Consider the following 19,642-nt stretch of genomic DNA (forward strand, 5'->3'; position numbering starts at 1 on the left):
ATTTTTTTTTATTATTACTTCACCTTTCCCAGAGGCAGCCTAGTGTAATGGATAAGATGCCAACTGCAGTCAGGAAGTCCTGGCTTCAGGTCCTGCCTCTGACCCATTACGGGCTAGTCACCTTCCCATCAACCAGGGCCACTCTCTAAGCACAGAAATCACAGGCAACTCCGGATCAGGCCTGGGAGGCAGGAGAGTCTCCCGAGAGAGCCTCTCGCGGATGAATTAATCACACTGGTTAATCACGCTGTTTAATTACACGTGGTCCAGTCCAGGAAAAAAAGACAAAAGAAAAAAGCTGTACAGCCCATGCCCAACGCGCAAAGCAGTCAGGCAGTGGCGGCCGGCGGGGTCTGGGGGAGAGCTGGCATCGGGGTGCTGGTACTGCTGCCACAGCCCCGCCCCCCAGGGCAGGGCCCCCTCCAGGGCAGAGCCCCCCGCCCCCCAGGGCAGGGCCCCCTCCAGGGCAGGGGCCGCCCCTGCAGCTCAACTACTAGACCCTTCCCCGCTGATGGGGGAGGGGAGGAGAGGCTCTCGGGTGATTTGGGGCACGACCTTGTCCCCCCCCTCAAACCCCAAATCTGCCGTAGCTGCAGGGGGGCAGGGGGCACCCGGCAGGGACCTGGACGCTGCCCAGGGGGGACCCTCTACGATGGCCTCCGGGGACATCCGCCCCCGCCTTATTTGGCAGATGAGGAAACTGAGGCTGCCCGGCCCACGGTCACGCGGGGCCCCGGCGCCAGCTGCCTCTCAAGGCCCCAGAGGCAGGAACTGAACAAGGCTCGGGCGGGAGTCGATGGGACTTGAACCCGATTCCTCTGGCTTCCCCAGCAAGACGCGTTCCCAGAGGAACGAGGAGGGCGACGGGCGATAAAGGAGGAGCCTCCGGGACCTCGGAGCCTGAGGCTCCGCCCCCACGCCCAGCTTCAACCCGGTCCTGGAGCCGCCGAGCTCTCCGACCGTTGGAGTAGGTGGGGTGCAATAAGTTTAAAAGGACCAATGAGCCTCCAGGTCTTCTCTAAGGAGGCGGGACATCCACCGGAGTTACCCAATAGAATAATGCTATTTGCCGGAGGAGGCGGGGAGCGGAATCTCGCCAATGAGAGCGGCGGGTAGGGAAGATGAGCGGGTCGGCTTGGCCCACTGGCGGCTGGAGGGGCGGTGACAAGCTTTCTGACCACTCCTGCAGCTGCCGCGGCTGCGGTCCCAGGCTCCGACATGGCGGCCGCCGGCCGCAGGCAGCCGGAGTGGCGGAGCAGGCAGCTCTTACAGAAGCTGCAGTGCAGCAGCCAGCGGTTCTCCGGCGTCATGAGGACCCTGCTGGCCAAGGTGATCCCCCCCCCCCCCCGTGGGTGCTCCGTCCCTGTGCCACCCCTGAGATCCCCCCCCCGTGGGTGCCCTGCCCCGGTGGGCCCCCACAAGTACCCCCGGTGCTCCGCTGTGGAGCCCGTGAGCCCCCCCCCCCCCCCGCCCCCCCCCCCCCTGGTGGGGTCTGTTCCGGGGTCTTTCCCCACCCAGTCTTTGCCCCCACCGTGCCACCCCCCCCCTGCCCCTTCCCCCAGTTCTCTGATTGATTTCCTCTCCTGCCCTGGCCCCCACGTTGGGCCCCCTTCTCCGCATGGAGCCCCCAGGAGCAGATGCTGGAGTGGGGGAGGGTAAGCATGGGGGGCGGGGAGCTGAAGGTAGCAGGAGAGGAGCTGGGGCGCACCCGCCCACCCTGGCCTGTCCTCCCCCTCCCCCTCCGCAGTACGACCGGCCCTTTGAAGGAGACAGCCTTGTGCACATCACCACGCTGACCTACCAGTCGCCCGAGGGTGAGTGCCAGCCCGCCCAAGCCCCTCTACCATTCTTCTGTTTCCCATCCTTCCCTCTCCTCCCAGATCTGCCTGGCCTCCTGGAGGATGAAAACACCCCATCCGTGGGGTCTCTAAAATGGAGGTCTGGCCATCCATCCTCACAAAGACCACCATGAACCCTGCCCCTCCCAGCTTGCTTTTGGGGGAAGGGTGGGACAGACAGTAAGTACACAAGAGAATTAAATGTCAGCCACAGGCCAAAGAGTGGGGCAGCTGCAACAAGTTGGGGACCAGGATTGGGATCCCCTTGGAGCTGGCCCTTGAGCTGAGCTTTGAAGGAAACAAGGGATTCTATTACTAGAGGGCTTAAAAGGGAGTGCGTTTCTGTCATGAGGAGAGCGCAGCAAGGTCAAAGGCATGGTGATAGAAGATCTTATTCCAGGAGTGGCTTGTAGGCTAGTGTAGGAAGAGGCAGTGATGGCCCAGAAGCCTGGCAGGGTCACCTGGAGCCAGCCTGTGAAGGGCTCTGAAAGTCAAAAGAAGAGGCTGGGTTTTGTCCCAGAGGCAAGAAAGAGACCCCAAAGCTTATTGGGCGGGGCAGAGGAAGGTCAGCTTGACAGATGGGTGGAGGCCTATGAGGAGGCTGGGCCAAGGGGCAGGAGGCCTGAATGAGGTGGGGTCCCTGCAGAGATGGTGAAGGTCCAGCTAGTTCTGCCCAGCTGGGAGCCTGCTGCTGCGCCATCAAGAGAAACAGAAGTTAGGAAGAGCTTTGTTCTGGGGTAACCTCCCTGGGTCTCAGTTTCTCCATCTGTAAGATGAGATGACCATAAAGTCCTCTCTGGATCCTGGGATAACAAGTGTTCTCTTGGACTTGCTGGGCTGGAGGTGCGGTCTGGGGCTCCGGAAGGAGACTTGGTGGCTGGATCTTTGCAGCCTCCCACCTCACTGGCCAGCTGGGGTCCAGCTCGTGGTGGGCTCTCAAAGCTTCTGGACCCCATTACACTCTGCCTTTCCTCTCCCCCAGCCCCCTCAGTTGTCAGACCAAGCTCCGCCCATGCCCACCAGGCTGCTCTTCCCTTGGAGAATCTGCAGTTCCCTGTCCACTTGGGTGGTTCCCATGCTGGCCAAGCCTTTGACCCCTGTTGTCTTGGAGAGCCTGTCTCTCTTGCCTCTGGCCCTGCCGGCTGGCCATGCTGCCCAGGGCTGGAGGGAACCGTGCCTGCTCCCTGCTCCTCTGCCCGCTCCCATCACACGGCTGTGCCCCCCATCATTTATGCTGCCCACTGTCTTTAAGCTCCTGACAGAGGGCCCCTGTCTGGTCTTCTCATGCCCCAGCCCCTTTTCTTACCTGCACTGCCCATCTGCGGCCTTTTCTCACCCTGTGTCTCCCAGCCCATTGTCTCCTGTTCTTCCCTCTTGATTTGAGAATCACTTCACCCCTGCTTCCCCTACCATCTCGCCTCTCCTCCTCTGAGATGGGGCTTGGTCCTCTCTCTTCACTGTGCCCCCTCCCAGGTCCACCCCACTGATTGCCTGCAAGACAAAGCCATCTGTGTATCTCACCAGCAAACTTGCCCACTCTGGGCTGGAGACAGTTGTTAGCCTCTCTGTGCCTCATTTTCCTCAACTATAACATGGAGATCATAACTGCCGCTCCCTCCCAAGTTTGTTAGGATGTAGGGAGCTGCCCTACACCAAGTACTTTGCAAACTTGAGAGTGTTCTGTGAAAGATGGCTGTCACTGCTGTGTGGAGATCCTGATGCCAGGGCTTGGGCATCCAGAGACAGAGCCCCCAGGAAACTTCCATTCCTCTGGGAGGAAGAGGGATACATATCTATGAGTGAGTGAATACAGCATATATGCAGGCTAATACAAAGTACCTAGACAACTCAGGAATGTGAGAGGCCTTGGCTAGGAGGAAGGAGCGTATGGGGGACCAAGAGGCAGGAGGTTGTGTCTAGAAAGCCACTGCCAAGCCAGTTTCATGAGAGCCACGTGGTAGAAAGCATCCAGTGCCAGGCAGGGAGGGAAGTAGGGAACCATGGAAGACTTGGGAGAGAGAGTGTGGAAAGTGGCACAGACAGAGCTGGGCTTCAGGAACATCAGGTTGGGGCAGTTTCAGTAGTGCAGAAGAGGTGATGAGGGCCTGAACTGGGGGGGTGGGGGGGTGGAGGGAATGCTGTCATAGGAAACCAATGTGACTTCCCCCAAGGGTTCATGCTTCCCCTTCTTTGGTCCTGGAACCCTTGGGCAGCAGGTCACTGATACCTTGGACCCCTTTGTAGAATCACATTTTTCAGTACAGAAAATAAAATGCATTGGATTATAAAGGAAATCTATTTTTTTTGAAATGTAGCCACCAAAATCTATACCTTTTAAAAGCCAAGTTCATGGATATCAGGTTAAGAACTCCTGATAAAAAGGGAGGTGACATAGGGAAGAGTCAGGAGTGGCCCCAGGGTTCCAGAGCCAGAGGACTGGAGGGATGGGGTGCCCTGGACAGAAAGGGTTCAGAACCTGGGTGAACAAAGCCCTTGCAGTTCTTGGATATATTTGAGGGAGGGAGGTCCATGAACTTGGATGGGATGGTAAGATATCCTAATTGCAATGTCATTGGCTTTCTGTGAAGAGCTTTCAGTCACCATTGCAAGTTAAGCTCCTTGAGGGCAGGGACTGTCTTTGGTCTCTTTTTGCATCCTGGGCACATAGGAAAGGCTTAATAAACTCTTCTCTCCCTCTTGAGCCCCAGCTGTTGCTGGACATTGCCCCTTCAGAACAGAGTGACTTCTCTTCCAAGGGGAAGCCAGAGAGAAAGAGGAGGGCTTGGCATTTTATATCCAGTCTCCATCTGCTCTACTTTGTTCATGGCAATCAATGAGAATTTTATCTCCTATTAAGTTTAGAATTCTTAAGTGAAAAAAAAAAGAAATAGAGTGATGGGGAGAGGGGCTGTCCTCGATGCTTTCTTGGGGTCCCGTCCCGGAGCTTCTTTTCTTCTCTTTTATCTGGAATTGAAAAGCCCCTTGACTTGTTGGTCAGCTCTCTGTTTCTTTTTTTTTCTTCCTTCCTTTTTTTAAATAACATTTCCCCCCAATTATACATAAAGACAATTTTTAGCATTCATTTTAACAAAATTTTGAGTTCCAAGTTTTTCCTCCTCTCTTCCCTACCCTCTTCCTAAAATGGTAAGCAATTTGATATAGGTTTTATATGTGCAACCATGTAAACCATGTTTCCATATTAGTCTCAGTTATAAAAGAAGAAAAAGACCAAAAGGAAAAAAGCCATGAAAACAATAAAGTGAAGATAGTATGCTTCTATCTGTATTCATCCTCCATCAGTTCTTTCTCCAGATGTAGATAACATTTTCCATCATGAGCCTTTTGAAATTGTTTTAGATCATTGCACTGCTGAGAAGAGCTAAGTCAGTCATAGTTGATCATCGCACAGTGTTGCCATTACTGTGTACAGTGTTTTCCTGGTTCTGCTCATTTCCCTCAGCATCAGTTCATACAAATCTTTCCAGGTTTTTCTGAAATCAGCCTGTTCGTCATTTCTTATAGCACAATGATATCGCATTATATTCATATTCCACAGCTTATTCAGCCATTCCCCCGTGGATGGGCATCCTCTCAATGCCCACTTCATGGCCACCACACACAGTCTGCTGTTGCTTTTGTCAGCTCTCAGGAGTTACTGGCATTCCTAAACATAATCAGGTTGTGTGTTAAGACAAGATGAGAATGAATTCACTATTTAAGTTGTGCTATCTGTGTGCTGACTTTTTTTCTTCCCCAAGGGCTGAGAGTGTGGGGTGGAAGAAGAGTGACCCGAGACATCTTCCAGAATGTCAAGGTACGTGTTTACAGCACAGGTCAAACGCAAACGCCCTCTTAGGAGATAACCCTGTGGCATGTGGGCTGACCGGTGCTGAGTAGCAACCCTCATACCTGCTGTAAGCAGTCAGTCATCTTTCTAGGGCTCAGGCAGTGGAGGAAGAGTTCTGTGTGTTTAGAAGCAGTCTTAACCTACCTTCATTTTTGAGGATTTTCAGGAGCTGTGTCCTTGCTAGGGCACTAAATAGAGCTCTAGATTTATTGTCAAATCTGGCCTCAGACTCATGGCTGTGTGACCCTGGGCAAGTCACTGAAACTCTCTGAGCCTCCTCCACAAAATGGGCTGGTAGTCAGGATCAAAGGTGATGTTGTCAAGTGCTTTGCAAACCTTAGAGCAGTATCTAGATGGAAGCCATTCTCTTCCTCCTCCCTTTACAGCACAAAAGGGCTTTGGTTCGTCCCCTAACTACCGCTCATTCCTTGTATGCCTGACTGTCCTCATCTCTGCAATGCTTGAGCTAAGCCAAGTGCCTCCAAGGCCTCTCCCAGCCCAGAAATGCCAGGGTGTTCCAGGAGGCAAGCCAAGATTTAAGGGCATCAGAGCTATCCTCTAGGTTCTTTAGACAGTTAAACCGAGGTCAGAGTTGTGCGTGGTCACACAACTTGGTGGGGGGCTGCCACAGGACTTGACCCCTGGACTCTTAATTGACCACTGGCCTGCTGGTCTTCTTTCTGTGCCATCCTACCAAACTTGAAATTCAGCCTTGGCGTAAAGGAGGTCCCTGGGTGGCCCAGTGCATAGGCCATGTCGAACCCACAGCTCTGATCTTGACCTCCCTGGTCTGCCAGTGAGAGCTTAGCACGGCCTCCTGTGCAGAAACAAGGACTCCACACTGGCCTGTGACAGGATAACATCCTTGGAAATAGCAGATAGCATCTTCTAGTAGCTAGGCCTCCTGCTGAGCACTGGCAATACAAAGAAAGGCAAACTTGCCCCTGCCCTCCCGGGGCTTCCATATAAACACCTGGGCACAGGAAGTGCTCATAGAGTGTCGATGGAAGCTGGTTTCAGAGAGAAGACGAGAGCACCAGGGGGTACCACAGGTGGGATTCAGAGGGAGAGCATTCTAGGCACCGGGTAGCGGGCATGCCAGCGCCTCGGGACTCCAGCTGGAGAGGAGGATCCCACTTTGCCCAGTGTTTAGAAGAGAGTCGAGTGTGAGAAGACAGGGAGGTCAGAAGGGTAGCAATGGAGGGCTTTCAACCCAGACTTTGTCTGGTCCTAGAAGTCATAGGGAGCCACTGGAGTTATCGAGGAGGAGAGAGACGTGGCACAGCTGCACTTTCGCTCCTGACTCGAAGGCCGACTGGAGTGGGGAGAGCTCTGATCCGAGGGCAGCTGTCTGGGGGAGACAAGGAGACTTACTGACTCAGGAAGGGGGAGCAAGGCTTGGTGGTGGATTGGGTCTGTGGGGCAAGGAGGAGGGACCAGATAGGGATAATGCCAAGGTTGGGAACCTGGACACTTGTCAGTGTGAGAAAGATGGTAGAGGGGAGTGTATCATCTCCCTGGAGATGGTGATTGAGCCCCAGGGAGTGGATGTGCTTGCCAGGCCAGAGAGTGTCCAGGGAAAAGGGAGGAGGGCTCAGTTCAGAGGAGCTAATACATAGCACCAAAGGTACCTTCTAGCTGGATTCTGCTCTGCTCTTCTGAAGCCCATGGGCACAGTGACAAAGAAGTCACCCAGGTCCTCTGGGCACTGAACTTGTCCTCGCAGATTTCTAGCTTGATAGAAACCTGTACGTCTCTCCAAGCCGACACTCAGAGAGTAAGACTTCCCTTCTCCCCAACCCCTTGAGCTCCCTGGACGTGTGGCCTCCTCCCAGCCTCTCTGAGAAGTAGGAGAGAAAAGGGCAGCCGTGTGCTGGGAGTGGGAGGAAGCCCTTCTCAGATCTTGTGACTACCTCACACCATGGTCAACCTTTACAGAAGGCTCCAAGGCGTGCACAACACCTCCATAAGCCCATTTCAGCCTCAAGCCTATTCCATGTGGTAAATAAATACTGTAGGTAAAATTATTCCCAATTTGCAAGTGTAGAAACTGAGGTTTAAAGAGCTTGTCACACAGAGGTAGGATCTAAGCCCAAGAATCTGCTTTGTCCAGGCACAGCCTGTCCGCCACACCACAGGCGTCCTGCAGGTGGCCTCCCTACGTCTGGGTTCTCATCTGGTCACCCATAAGCACCAAGCATTCCCCCCATTTACCTACAGCCCTGAGCCTTGTGCCAAGTGGAAGGAGCCAGCCTTCAGTCTGTGCCAGGCTTTTAACGTTACCCTTGCTCTTGTCTTGGCTGCCTCCCACATCCATCTCCAGGAAAATTCACAGGTTTATTAACTCCCATAAACAAACCATGCCTTCTCTTCCCACCCCCTCCCCCAAAGCACCCAAACTCCTGGGGGCTTCAGAAAGGCCAGCTTTGGGTCTTTAGCCAAATGCCAAGTCCAGAGGAGGTGGTCCTAGCCAACTGTGGTGGAGCTAGCATTCCAGGCTGCCCTCGGGCGCTCAAGGCTTGTCTAAATGGAGACAGCAGTGCCCTCTTATTCCAACATGTCGGTATGAAAACTATCGGCCATTTGTACAGTTAGAGTTAGTGGTTTTAAAGGCAGTTATTGCTGAGATTTTTATGACAATACTTTTTTTTTTATTTTAAAGACATCACTGGAGAAAGAAGACTACCATATAGGTAACATTATGCGAAGCCCCTTCACCGGTAAGACAATCCTTCAGACATTTTGAATGAACTTGGGGAGATGTGAGAGCCCTTGATTCACCAACAGAATTTAGGTGTGAAGGGAGCTGAGCGACTGAGATGCTTGTCTGTTTAGTAAGATCTGAATGGTGCCCTGTGCTTTGTGTTCTACAGTAAAGCCTAAGCTTGCTATGGAGAAGGGAGGAGCTCTTAGCAAGACAAACCACCAGCCTCTCTTTCTGATCCAAATTCCATAGCTCTGGGAGGGGCCCAGCAGGCGGCACCTTCAGCTAACATCTACGAGGCGCCTACTGTGTGCTCAGTGCTGTGCTAAGCTCCTTGCAGAAATGATCACACCTGAGCCTCACAGCTACCCTGCCAGGGAGGTGCTGTTATTATCCCCATTTTACAGATAAGGAAGCTGAGGAGCAGACCGAGGGGAAGTGATTATTTGCCCAGTCACACAGCTAGTAAGTTACTGGAGCAGGGTTGGAACTCTGGTCTTACTGAAGCTAAGTAAATGTTATTCTTTTGTAATAGTTCTCCAGGGAGGGCCTCCCTCAATATTACTGGTCCTGAGATTATTCTAACTTTGTTAATTTTGAGAATTTTCTATACCTTTCAATGAAAACAGATATTTTTTTAGGGTGCTTATAGCAAAAATTTTGGAACCAACTAGTAAAAGGAATTGCAATAAATTAAATTCCACTTGCTTTATCACTTAATAAATAGATTGTTTTGATTTTACCACAGACATCTGCACTGATACTTTTGCTTTGCTAATAAAATGATGATGATTATGTTTAAGGATCATTGGTGTTTGTGAAGCAATCGGTGATACTGTTTGAGAAAGTTTAATGTGGTTTGGAATAACTAAAACTGATCTGGAAAGCAAAGAGTTTCTTTCCAATTAGAATTTTTATTTTTTTTAGATGTCAGAAGCAATGGGTTTGATGAATCTTTGGTTCAGAAAAATGGTGACATCAGCTTGAAGGTAAGAACCAATCCTCCCTGGTCATAGCTTTCTTTGTTTTTTTTTTAGAATTAGGCAGGGTTAGGGCTGGAGGGCAGGGGGATGGCATGGAGTGAGGCCTGCTCAACCATGTGGGTGATCAGTGATAGGGCCCCACAATCCAGGTTCCCCTTTGCTTCTTCCCTCTCAAAGCTGTCCTGGCTTTTAACTGTAACTGTAGCCGCTCTCTCTTAGCTGAACCAGAGCAAGAGCGACAGGTTTGTTACCAAGAGACTGTCACTTGCCTGATTTTTTTGATCACCAAATATGAAGAATTTTAAATGTGGGGCAATTTCTAGCAATATATATTTTGATACAGCTTTTTCCCATCTTGGCTTGTGGTTTCACTGGTATGGGAAATCTTTGTGAGAAACTCCCTCTACCAATGAATGAATGAAGAAACATTTATTATAAAGTATTTCCCATATGCCAAGCCCTATGCCAGTGGCTGGTCATGCCCATCTAAAAGTGAAGACAGGCCTTGCTCTCAAAGAGCTTATGTTCTTTTTTTTTTTTAAGCAATCGGGGTTAAGTAACGGTTACACGGCCAGTTATTTCTGGGTGTGGTGCTGAGTATCTGAGCCCGGATTTGATCCAGGTCATCCCAACACTGGGGCCGGTGCTCTTACTTGCTGAGCCACCTGGCCGCCCCTAAGCAATTGGGGTTAAGTAACTTGCTCAAGGTTACACGGCCAGGTGTTTCTGGGTGGGTGCTAAGTGTCTGAGCCTGGATTCTATCCCCAGGTCATCCCGACACTGGAGCCGGTGCTCTCACTCACTGAGCCACCTGGCCACCCCAAGAGCTTATGTTCTAATAGGGAGATGGAGCAGGAAGGTACTAGGATGAGGGGCCAGAGAAGACCCTTTGCAGAAGTGACAGTTCTGAAACCAGTGGGTGCAGGGATGGCTGGAGGCGGCCTGACTTGAAAGGGTTAATTCCTTCAGGGTTTGGTCTCTGGCACCGAGGCAGCCAGGTAGCAAATGAAGCCTGCCTGGGGAGTGAGATCATCCATGTCCCATTCTTGTGGCTATACAGACGGCCCAGCCCTTTGTCCCTAGTGGCCCTGGCACTTAAGCTGAAGGCTCTTCCCTTCATAACCTATGCAGTTAAGTAGACCAGGCATAGAAGAGGGTTTTTTTGAATCTTGGTCTTAGGATGACAGTCTTCAAAGCCTTCCAGAAAATGATTTAGACAAGAAATACTTTACCCGAGTGGACGTGATCCTGGAAGATGAACATCCCAGGATGATCATGGTAATCCTTTTTTTTTAAATAAATTAATCTTTTTTCTCTGTTTTGTGTTTTCCATCACCTACATTTCCCAGTATACCCTTCTCCCATCTACTTCCTCCATCCCTTACAACAAAGAATAAAAAAGAAACAGCCGTTTCCCTGAGCTTACCAGGGTGTCTACTCTCCTCTCCCCGACTCTCTGAGGAAGCAAGTGTTGGCTCTTAGCATCTCGCTCGTCCTCACCGGCACGTTGTCTTTCGGTCGCCCCCTCTGTGCTGTGGTGATGGCGATGGCGATGGCCTGTTGCCTTCCTGGTTCTGTGGGCTTCACTTTGCATCAGTTCAGAGACGTTGTCTTGTGCTTCTCTGAAGTCCTCCTCCGCGTCTTTGTTTGCCAGTTTCTTATATGGAATTCCATCCTGGAAGCGGGGGTTGCCAAGGCAAGGTTGGGGTGTGTTGACTATCGCCATGCGATTACACAAAGATCTCTGTGTTGTGGGTCTTGCTCCCAAGGAAGATTTAGATTTAATTGATGTGTGAGAAATCTGGGTCAGCATATCCTTGAAGTGGAAAGCAAGGCTTTTGGTGGCTTTCCTTGGGTGACCCCTCTCCCTCCCGTCCCCCCACCCATTGTATGCTGTGAGTGTTACTGTCCCCATTTTACAGAGGAAGAAACTGAGGCAAGAAAGGGCCCTCTCAGGGCCTCACACAGCTAGCATGAGGGGGGATTTGCTGACTTCCTAATCCAGGGCCCTGTTCACTTCAACACATTGTCACCTCTCCTCATGCCCTTGGTGTCGTGGGGAGTGTTTGGTCTGGTAAAGGAAAACCTTGAGAAGCCGCTGCTGACCTTGTTAATGCTCAGAGGCTTTGGACTTGTCTGTTGACCCCAAGGAAGCGCTTGGAGCAGGGAGTGGAAGGGGCAGAGCAAAGCCCGGCTCCATCAGAGGGAAGACTTGGACGAAGACTTGGTGGTCTGACATTAGAGGGAACCTTGGCATGAGGGCTCAGTGGTGACCATCTGTGGGAGCACACCTGTGGCACCAGGAGCTTGGGTCTCCCAGGATCCCCAGTGGGGAGGGGGAGGGCGCCAGGGTCAGGGTCACACCTGCTGTGTTGTCCTCAGAGGCTTTGGAGCAGTCTTCAGGACGTCGAAGGAGAGGCACTTTCCAGACTCAGCTCAAGCCCAGGGCTGCTTCCAACACATAAATCCAGTCCTGTGCCTCCAGATCCTTTAAGCTTTGCACAGTAGTCTGAAATTCTGACTTTTGGTTTTATTTTCAGATGTACAGTTTCGGCAACAGAGAGGTCCCCAAATTCCCCAAGATCCTTTCAACCAAAGACAGTCCTAAAGCTTTACTTGGTGAGTGATCTGGACACTCGGTGGGGTTTCCTCAGTTTTCCACTGCACTCCCTCAGCCCAGACGTTTTCAGGGCAAACCCTGTGGAACCAGGCTCGGGGTTCTTTTGTGGGACTCTCTGGGAATCCCTTCCCACCCTGTGCTGGGTCTTCCGTACCCTCTCCAGGCCAGGGCTTGGGAACATGCTCCTCAGATGCCAAATCTTTAGCCTGGGGCTCTGGGACTGACAAGAGGTGCAGCCCTGGCTAAAGGCTGCGGAAAGAAAGAGGACTCTGGTGGACCAGCAGTACACCACTTTCTTTTAAATGCACTCCTCCAAACCCTTGGGGATTTGAGTTGGGGCCAGTGGGCATGGTGCGACCCAGGGCTGAGACTTCATTAACCATTCTGGAGGGATGCTTTCGGCTTTGTGGGCACCGTGATCACTCCCAGGTTTGTGCCCAGCAGCCCCAGCATGGCAGAGGGCTGTCCTCAGAGCCTTGAAGTGTGTGAGAACCCGCCAGACCTTCTGCCCTAGGGGCCTAGTCTTCAAGGCCTGGGGCCAGCTCTGTGCAGGGTTGGCTGTAGTGCAGAGTGCTCCGTCCAGCTAATCTGGGCTTCATGTGTTCTCAGGTTGCAGTTGTAATGGCCCTGGGAAGAATTCTGGGATTCCAGTTAAGTCCACTTCATCCTGCCGAGGTCCCCACGACACCAGAGTGGTGGCCATGCCCCCAAATCGGAGTTTGTTAGCCTGGAGAGCCAGGATGAGCAGCCCCTTAGGGGACACTGCTTTACAGAATGAAGAGTGTGCTCAGGACCTCACCCTCAGTGACATATATGCAGAGATGTTGTGTTCACTGTATAAGTGTTTGCCTTCTCAGAAGATGGTTCTCATTTCCACAAAGAAATATATTTCCAAAGCCTGGTTCCCAAAGAAGAGGAAGCTGAATGTCACCTTGACAATGAAAAGGAGTTTTCTCAAGAACAGTCAAAAATTCCGAGTTATCCCAGGTGAGCAAAGTGGCCTAATTTGCAGGAAGGATCCGAAGCAGATCTGTTTACCCTGCTCTGAAGCAGACCCCATTGTCCAGGACAGAGAATTGCTAAGCACTAAGTCTTCCCCGTTGGCTCTGAAGGGGTCGCTGCCTAGACACTCCACTCAGGAATCCCCTTCCAGGACCAAGGATGTGAGACAAGCAACCCCCAGCCCCTCCCGGAGTCACGTGGGTTCCCAGTCCCCAGCGACACCCAGCTTGTGTCTGCCCCCTGCAAAGGAGAGGCTCCATCCTGTGCAGCAGGGTACTCCTGGAAGGGATGTGTTGGGGCAGGAGAGGCATCTGTCCAGACCATTGGTCATGCCAAGGATGCTCCAGACACCCAAGAATGCACCCCTATCCCAAGAAAGGCTTTATCGAAAGCGCTCAGCTTCTGATGCCTCAGAAACATGCCCCAAGACTGGCTTTCCTAGAGACAAGTTTACAAAAGCAAGAAAGTTCTTGCCTTCTTGCATGGAAAAGACACCCTGCAAAGGCCGGGGTGTGATAGACTCCATGTTTGACAAATACTTCCAAGAAACAACTCAGTGGGCACAGGAGCTTTTGTTCCTTAAGAAATCAGGGCCTAAGTCAAATGTGCTGACTCAGAGCAAATTCAGGCATTCCTTGAAAGGTTTAGGCCCCTGTGATGATCCCCAGGAGACACAGAAGGCAGCCTCCCCCCACCGCATCACTAGGAACTCCCTGTATGAGACAGTCACTGCGCTCCCCTGTGCAGTCTCACCCAGGGCCACCTCAAAAGGAGACTTTTCCTCCCTGACAAAAAGACAGAAAGTGTCCAGCTCCCAGACCTGGGATCACTCTAGCCCTTCAAAGATAAGACATAAGGCACAGGTATTTTTAAAGTAATCATTGTTATTGCCATAAACACTACTGGAAAGAAGTAGCCCCAAAGTATCCAGGGCTCCATTGAGGTGTAATATATTAAAATAAAAAATAAATTAACAACTTAAAGAGCACACACACATATCTGAGATTATGGGCGCGTTCTGGTGTCATGGACCCAGGCCCTGGGTTCTCCCCCTGGCTTTGCAGCTTACTCCCTGGGCCTCAGTTTCCCCAGATGTCACATGGGTCCATTCCCACCTTTGAACCTTATGACGCAGATAGAATTCCGAGCCCTTCGATGTGTTTATTTGGGAGCTTAGGCAAGTGCAGGCTGGGCCATGGCCAAGAGTCTTGAGCTTCCTCCATCTGGCTTGACCTGGATCCCTGATGTTCCCTGTAGCCTCTGGATGCTCTCAGGGTTTCTGCTGCTCCTCCTGGGTCTTCTGTTCCTTCTCAGTCCCCTTTGCCTGCACAGCCTCTAATCTAGGGCCCTGAGGCTCTGTGCTGGTCTACCTTCTTTTCTCTCAGTGATCTCTAAAGTCTGGAGAATGAAGTCATTGTCTCTGTGAAGATAGCTCCCAGGCACTTGGGTATCTACCCCACCAACCATTTAAAGGACTTGATCCAACTGAGTGTTCCTTAGGCTTCTCAAGCTCAGCTAGTCTAAAGCAGAATTCATCATCCTTCTTTCCCCCCCTCCCCCATACTTGGTTTCCTCTGTCAAAGGAAAAAAATATGAACAATATGGTCTTTTAACATATAATTCTATCAGAAATAATTTTTGTTAACTAAACATTCTGAATCCAGGCTTCCTGGTGTAGTCCTGCCTGTGGCTATCCTTTTACCCAAGACAATTTGAAGTAAAATAGGAATCTTGAAGAAGAAAAATCATAATATGTAAAACTACAATTTGGGGTTAATATTTTCAGAACAGCCATATTCCAATCACTTTGGGTTGGAGAAGGCAATGACCTGACAATGTCTTTGTTCTGGGTTCAGTTTCTACCATTTTTCTAAAAGAGACCTTTTGACCTCATAAGGGATGAGTCTGAAAAGGGCTCTCAGACCAGAGAATTATGATTTCTTCATCCGCTTCCCTGTTTCTGTGGAGGGCACGTGTGTTTTCTGTTCCTCCAGGTCCACCAGCTGGGAATCTTTTCAGACAATTCTTCCTTTCCAAGCACCATGCTCCAGTCACTTGGCGAGACTTGTCACACATCCATTGTCTTCTCTCCATTCCCAAGGCGTCTGTCTGAGCTCTCATCTTCATCTGTTCTCCCTCGTGCTACCCAACGTTTCCTGATCACTCTCCCTGCCCCCATCTGTCCCTTCTTGAGCCCATCCTCCACCCTGGAATTCACTCCCTCTTCGCCCCCACCTCCTTCGAGTTTCAGCTCAGGCTTCTCCCTGGGGTCTTTCTGGACCCACTCCATTTCCTCTTTTTACCATCCCTGGGCCAAAGAGGAGCCCGTCACCTGACCTTCCTGGCGGTCAGGGGCAAGAACAGCTGGAAGTACAGGGTTGACTGGGCCATGAGCCGCCTTGTCTGCCTGGCGTAGCACCTGCCAGGCCGCGGTTCAAGTGAAGATGGGCTCTTACTCGTTTTTATCCTCACTGCATTTAGTCTGTCACTTTCATGGTGGGGAAATCCCAGGCTCACTGCTGTGGCCTAAGGAATGGCTGGGGTGGGGGTAGAGGAGACAACTAAACAGGATGTCACTGGGAAAGTGGGAGCTCCCCTTCTGAGCGGAGATGACCATTGGGAAGCTGCCTCCAGATGGTCTTTAGAGGGCAGCAGACAATAACACCTCTTATCCTGTCGTTTCCATGGATGTAATAGTAATGGAATATCTATTTCTGATGTCGCCATTTGACAGACCATGGCAAGAACTGAATGTTTTGGGTCTCACATTGCCTCTCCCAAGTGGCATCTCCCAGGCAGGGGCCCACTGGGCTGTTAGGTAGCTGTGTGACTTTGGACAACTCATTTCCTCTGTAATTTGAGAGTGACCTGTGAGAGCCCAGGTCTTGGGACAGTGTCCACTTGGCTATATTCTTGCTTGTATCCTATGTGTCCATTCTTAGAGAAGTGTGGGAGACTGAATGTACCAGGGCTATGGTGACCCAGGGATCTCAGAACCAGAGGGACAGGCCCTGGAATGTGTGAAAAGCTGGCTGGAATCAGCCCTGGCAGCTGAACTAGGTTCTGGAGTGATGTTCAGCAGCCATGTCCTATTCAGAAGTGACCTTGGGGGAAGAGGCAGGGTAGTGACCTCTCCCCAGCGTGCAAGTGGTGGATGAAGGAAAGGAGGCCTATGGTTCAGGAGCTTTGTGCTTGAGTTTTGTCCATATCCCTTTGTAAAAGTGAGTTGCTTTTAATCCATTAAATGATGCTGGACTACTGACCTTTGGTTAGTCACCTCTTGGGGAAGACACAACAACCGTGACCCCTTTTACCCTAGAAGTCTGAAGAGCAGGCCACTCTTTAGGCCCCAAATCAGTGCGAGTGGCATTGGGGCAAGGACGCGTCCAGAATCTGTCAGGTTACATGTAACAGGATTGTTGTCATGTGTGTGAGTGTGTGCGCACAGATCGCACAGTTTCCCTGTCTGTAAAATGGGTGACCTGTTCCTGGCTCAAGCGTCAGTGACAGCTTTGGGCAAATCACTTAAGCCAGACCCGGACAGGTGGCTCCTGGGCTCTTTTCCAGCTCCAGAATCCCAAGATCCCAGCAGAACTGTCCGACTCTTCCACAGATCTAGCCCCAAATTTGATTCTTGGTCTGTGTGGCACGTGTATGCTCAGACCTTTTCACAAGCTGTGTGCAGCTCCCATCCGTCTGCCAGAGGCTCGGACACATCTTCTGCTGGGTTGCCAAAGAGCCTTCCTAAAGCGCCGGTCTCTGTCCATCAAAGTCCTTCCCAACCTCGTTTCATCCCATTTTCCCATTCCCCCTCTTCATGCCCTCTATGGTTCAACCTTGGCATCTGCATTGTCTTCAGAAGATTCTGAAGATCACCCGGCAAGATAAGGTTCCAGGCACTGAGGTCCTTTCTCGGACTCTGCTGCACTGAGTGCATCTCTGATGGACTGGCCATGTGGTCCAAAGGTCAAACATACATTTGCCTAAAAGGCTATTTTACAGAAAACTCACACAGGGCAAGCCGCTCACATTGTGGCCAGAAGAAGCCATAGGAGGACGCTCTCAGGTCTCTGAAGAACTTTAGTATCATTTGTGAGGCGTGGGAGACACTGGCACAGGACACCCAGCATGGTGTGCCCACATCAAAGAAGGCACTGTGCTCTGTGAGTAAAGCAGAATTGCAGGAGGTGAAAGGAAATGGGAGATGCACAGTTCGAGAGCAGCCACCCCAAATGTTCCTGTGGATTGTTTGTGCCCAATCTTGGTAGGGCCTCTCAAGTTCATGTCTGATCAGCCATGGGCGGACATACCCAAACATAGTGATATGATGTCATCTTGGTCCCCTTTGAGCATGAAGGACAGTCCTCAGTCCAGTAGAGGTACCCCCTCTTGCTTATGCAGGTCACTCTGTTTCTCATCTCCAAGCCTTTGCATTGGCTGTCTCCCATTCCTGGAATGCCCTACCTCCTCACTTGGACTCTGTAGACCTCCGAATTTCCTTCCAGACATAGTAGGTGCTGATCTTATTTTTTTCAGTAGAGTGCAAACTCTCTGAAGGCAAGGGCAGGTTCCTTTTTACATGCCTAGCATCCAGTCCAGTGACTGCCACATCCTAAGAGCTTGGTGTAAGCCCCTTGTGGCTGTTTCCTGTTTGTCTTTGGATCACATGAGTTAGCTCAGAAAGCATTTTACAAACCCTAAAGCGCTCTAATTGCACATAGCTCTGTGCCTGAAGCACAGTAGGTACTTTATAAGAGCTTGCTGGTTCCTTCAGCCCCTCGCTGGTAAGCTCTTTGTGCCCACCAGCTGAAGGTGTTTTCATGGGGTGGGGTGCAAGGCCCAGGTTCTGGTTACTTCTTAAAGGCTGAATTTTTCATCATTTGTTCAATCGTCCCTATTTCCTTGAGCCTGACTACTTAGACATATTCCCTATATTCCTGTCTATCTTGTTGTTTTTTACCTGCTTTGAATACTTTCATCAGGGACATGGAAACTAGAAATGAGATTTGGCTGCATGAGCAGTATTCTTGAACACTTTGGGGGGGGGGGCTTTTTGGAGGAGGAAAGGTAGGGCCATTGGGGTTGAATGACTTGCCCAAGGTCACACGGCTAGTTTAGTGTTCAGTGTCTGAGGCTGGATTTGAACTTGGGTCCTCCTGAGTCCAGGGCCAGCGCCACCTAGCTGCCCCTATCCTGAGTCTTTTGGACTTGTCTTAGATCATTGAGTTGCTGAGAAGAGTTAAGTCCATCAAAGTTCCTCCTCCCACATGTTGCTGTTCCTGTGGACGACATTCTCCTGGTCTGCTCACTTCACTCAGCATCAGTTCACAGAAGTACTATTTTAAAATCATGATACTCTTTACCTCTGACACAGAAATGGTTGGTTTTCAGACTTTCCCTGTGGGAAATCACTGTCTGTTGTGGGGGGGGGGGGGGGGGGGGGGGGGGGATGGGGAGGGAGGGACACCATTTTGTATGTTGCCCAGGCTGTGCTTGGTATCCTTGGTTAAATATGTGGAGCTTTCCAAGCTCATTTGGAAGACCATGAGAGACCCATTTGCGTAGTTTTCAAGTACAGTAGGTTCCTTGCAATGCTGTCCATGCTGTAGAGAGGGCAAAGCCTTTCTTCTACCCCCCTCCTAAATTCCTCTTAGCCATTAAACCGACTGGAAGAGCCTTCCCTGGCTCGAGATTGCAATGAGGATTTGTTATTGAGTCTTTTTAGTCATATCTGACTCCCATTTGGAACTTTCTTGGCAGAGACACTGGACTGCTTTGTCATTTCCTTCTCCAGCTCATTTTACAGATGAGGAAACTGAGGCAAACAGGGTTATTGACTTGCAGCTAGTAAGTAACTGAGGCCAGACTTGAACTCAGGTCTTCCTGACTCCAGGCCCAGTGTTCTATCCACTGCCCCACCTAGCTGCTTTGTTCTCCTTTAGGCATTCATAATAAAAGCCACTGTCCCTGTTCCCTCTACAGGGGAAGACACCCCTAGCTTAGGCCTCTCCCTCCAAATGCAGGTTACACAAAAAAAGTCACAGATTGTTCCTCAAAGCATGCAGTAAACAGAAATTGGAGAAATTGGAGAGGTGGGAGTAGACAGAGGGATACAGAGTGCATGCGTCCTGGAGGGAGAGAGTGACCTCATAGAGGATGATTCTCCCCTTAGCACCTCTAAGGCTGTAGGTCTTAGAACATCACTGTGTGTGGGGGCACCAAGGAGACTCCCCATCTACTCTGGGCACCTTTCTCACCCCCTTCTGTCTCACCTTTCTCTCCTCTTCCTCTCTCAGCAGTCTTGCCAAATCTGAAGAACTCTCTTCTCCACTTGCCCAGACAGGTGCCTAGCATCACAGGGCTGCCCTTCAGGAAACACCTGGCATGGAGGGGCAGGGTGGGCTCACACTGACTTGTGACTGAGAGGATAGTGTTTCCTAGCTGACCACTTTTGTTAACAGGGCCCCAGATGTCAGGTGCTTTTCCATAGACTGGGGGGATTTCCCTTGAGGAATGTTAACAGAATCCAGGATGTTTCGGTGCCTATCATTATGCCAAAGAGTGACCTGTAGGAACTCAGGCAAGGAACAGGTACTGAAAATGAAGGTCTTTCCAGTGTGTGTGTGTGTGTGTGTGTGTGTGTGTGTG

General features: G+C 51.0%; 2 protein-coding genes across 3 annotated transcripts in view; one reads left to right on the forward strand and one right to left on the reverse strand.

Moving 5' to 3' along the window:
* HES6 (hes family bHLH transcription factor 6) overlaps nucleotides 1-19,642 on the reverse strand; it is a 312,570-nt gene that overhangs the window by 155,639 nt on the left and 137,289 nt on the right. The gene's annotated exons all lie outside the window — the stretch shown is intronic.
* LOC138173269 (Holliday junction recognition protein-like) lies at nucleotides 1,151-13,990 on the forward strand. Of its 2 annotated transcripts, XM_069103254.1 has the most exons (8): nucleotides 1,151-1,329; nucleotides 1,748-1,814; nucleotides 5,597-5,652; nucleotides 8,348-8,405; nucleotides 9,317-9,378; nucleotides 10,552-10,650; nucleotides 11,913-11,991; nucleotides 12,602-13,990. In XM_069103254.1, the coding sequence occupies exons 1-8, from the start codon at nucleotides 1,219-1,221 to the stop codon at nucleotides 13,870-13,872; spliced, it is 1,803 nt and encodes a 600-aa protein (XP_068959355.1). In that variant the 5' UTR covers nucleotides 1,151-1,218; the 3' UTR covers nucleotides 13,873-13,990. The 2 variants fall into 2 exon arrangements, with proteins under 2 accessions (XP_068959355.1, XP_068959356.1); XM_069103255.1 differs by lacking the exon at nucleotides 10,552-10,650.

This window comes from Petaurus breviceps, unplaced genomic scaffold, assembly GCF_028583685.1.
Source record: "Petaurus breviceps papuanus isolate PSGF00001 unplaced genomic scaffold, PetGlider_PUasm1.0 567, whole genome shotgun sequence".
Taxonomy (NCBI): domain Eukaryota; kingdom Metazoa; phylum Chordata; class Mammalia; order Diprotodontia; family Petauridae; genus Petaurus; species Petaurus breviceps.

Excerpts from the sequence above, each read along its gene's own strand:
- LOC138173269 (XM_069103254.1), top strand. The coding sequence starts at position 1,219 with ATGGCGGCCGCCGGCCGCAGGCAGCCGGAGTGGCGGAGCAGGCAGCTC. Across the intron at positions 5,653-8,347 it reads ACATCTTCCAGAATGTCAAG|ACATCACTGGAGAAAGAAGA; the intron begins GTACGTGTTTAC and ends TTTATTTTAAAG. Across the intron at positions 9,379-10,551 it reads ATGGTGACATCAGCTTGAAG|GATGACAGTCTTCAAAGCCT; the intron begins GTAAGAACCAAT and ends TCTTGGTCTTAG.